General features: G+C 49.8%; 1 protein-coding gene across 1 annotated transcript; it reads left to right on the forward strand.

The window, feature by feature from the left end:
* Window positions 1–22: 22 nt before the first annotated feature.
* LOC118756981 lies at window positions 23–1,441 on the forward strand (the record flags this gene model as incomplete). Its single annotated transcript, XM_036491709.1, is given in 1 exon segment — window positions 23–1,441. A coding segment is annotated over 1 exon segment (733 nt), but the record flags the coding sequence as incomplete, so codon positions are not given.

Consider the following 1,441-nt stretch of genomic DNA (forward strand, 5'->3'; position numbering starts at 1 on the left):
TTGATAAATGGGGGTTAACATACCAAGGCCAACGTGACAAAATCACCCTCGAAGATTTCATCTTTCTATTGGGCCACCTCCGTTTGCAGTATGGATACTCATGGGAAGACATGATGCGTGAATTCCATCATCTACTCGCCGGAGACGCCCAGGAGTGGTACTGGCTGTTTATAAAAACGAACCACGTATCTGATTGGCCAAATTTGCAGCACGCGCTCTTATGTGGGTTCGGTTCGCATCGTAACGATTACGAGCTACGTCGAGATCTCGCCGAACGCCGTCAGCAGCCTGGGGAATCGGTCGACGCCTTTTTCCATGCGATTGATATGTTAAGATCGCGTCTACACAGCCCCATACCGGAATACGAGGCCGTAAAAATCATCAAATGCAACCTCCGGGAATTCTTGGCGCGAATGGTGTACCCGATGACGTTTCACACCGTAGAGCAGTTGCGAGTTGAATGTATCGAAGCGGAGCGGAGTTTTTCGACACGGTATCGGCCAGCGACAGGCGGAGTGTACCAACAGCGAGCACACCAGGTGCATGAACTTGCTTACCCAGACTGCAGCGACCACCGATTCAATGACGATGAGGGTCAAGTCATCGTCGACGAAGTGAGTCCAGCTTGGCAGCCAATGTGCGCGGCAATCCGTGCCGTCCAGCAGCGTAAGAAGCCGCTGACTTGCTGGAACTGTGGACAAGAGGGGCACTCTTTCACGGATTGCATGTCTGCAGCGAAAAATATTCTGATTTAAATGTGGCAAGCCGGAATGTATAACTCCAAAATGTCCGAAGTGCGCGGCGGGAAACGTAGCCCGGAGCGCGACAAGACCGGAGGAGTCGCGCCCTCAACAAACTCCGGCGGAAAAATAGAGCCTTGTAAGGAAAACATAGCAGCAGCGTCCGCAAGCACCTGGGATGAAAGACTGAAAAGGCGCATAAAATTACGATATTAAAACGAAATCCCCTTGTTAACTTAAAAATTAATTCTATCGCAAAACTGATCGCTGGGAGGTCTCTGGAAGAGCGAATACGTCATTACTATAGTGCTCGACAGCGCATTTTTCAGCAACACCAACTTAAAGGAGCTCGACGCATAACCAGGAAAGTGCAGAAGGCGCGTGAACGATATCAGAAGCGTAGATCGGAACGCCTCCACGTTGCGGAAGCAGTTAAAAGCGCGGATACAAACGACCCTCGCGTTTTCGCCGATGTAGAAATACGAGGAAGAATTATTAGGGGTCTCCTAGATACAGGTGCCTCGATAAGCATCCTAGGGAAAGGCTGCAGGGAATTAATTGAGGATCTGGACCTCGAAATTCAACGCTTTGTGTCCACGGTGAAGTCGGCCTCTGGACAAAGCCATGCTGTACTGGGCAAAACTACGGTAAACGTCAAACATAGAGATCAAGACGCAAATTAACTTTCTACTTATGTCCTT

The sequence above is a fragment of the Rhagoletis pomonella genome, unplaced genomic scaffold (assembly GCF_013731165.1).
Source record: "Rhagoletis pomonella isolate Grant_MI unplaced genomic scaffold, Rhpom_1.0 Rhpom_scaffold_13461, whole genome shotgun sequence".
Taxonomy (NCBI): Eukaryota; Metazoa; Arthropoda; class Insecta; order Diptera; family Tephritidae; genus Rhagoletis; species Rhagoletis pomonella.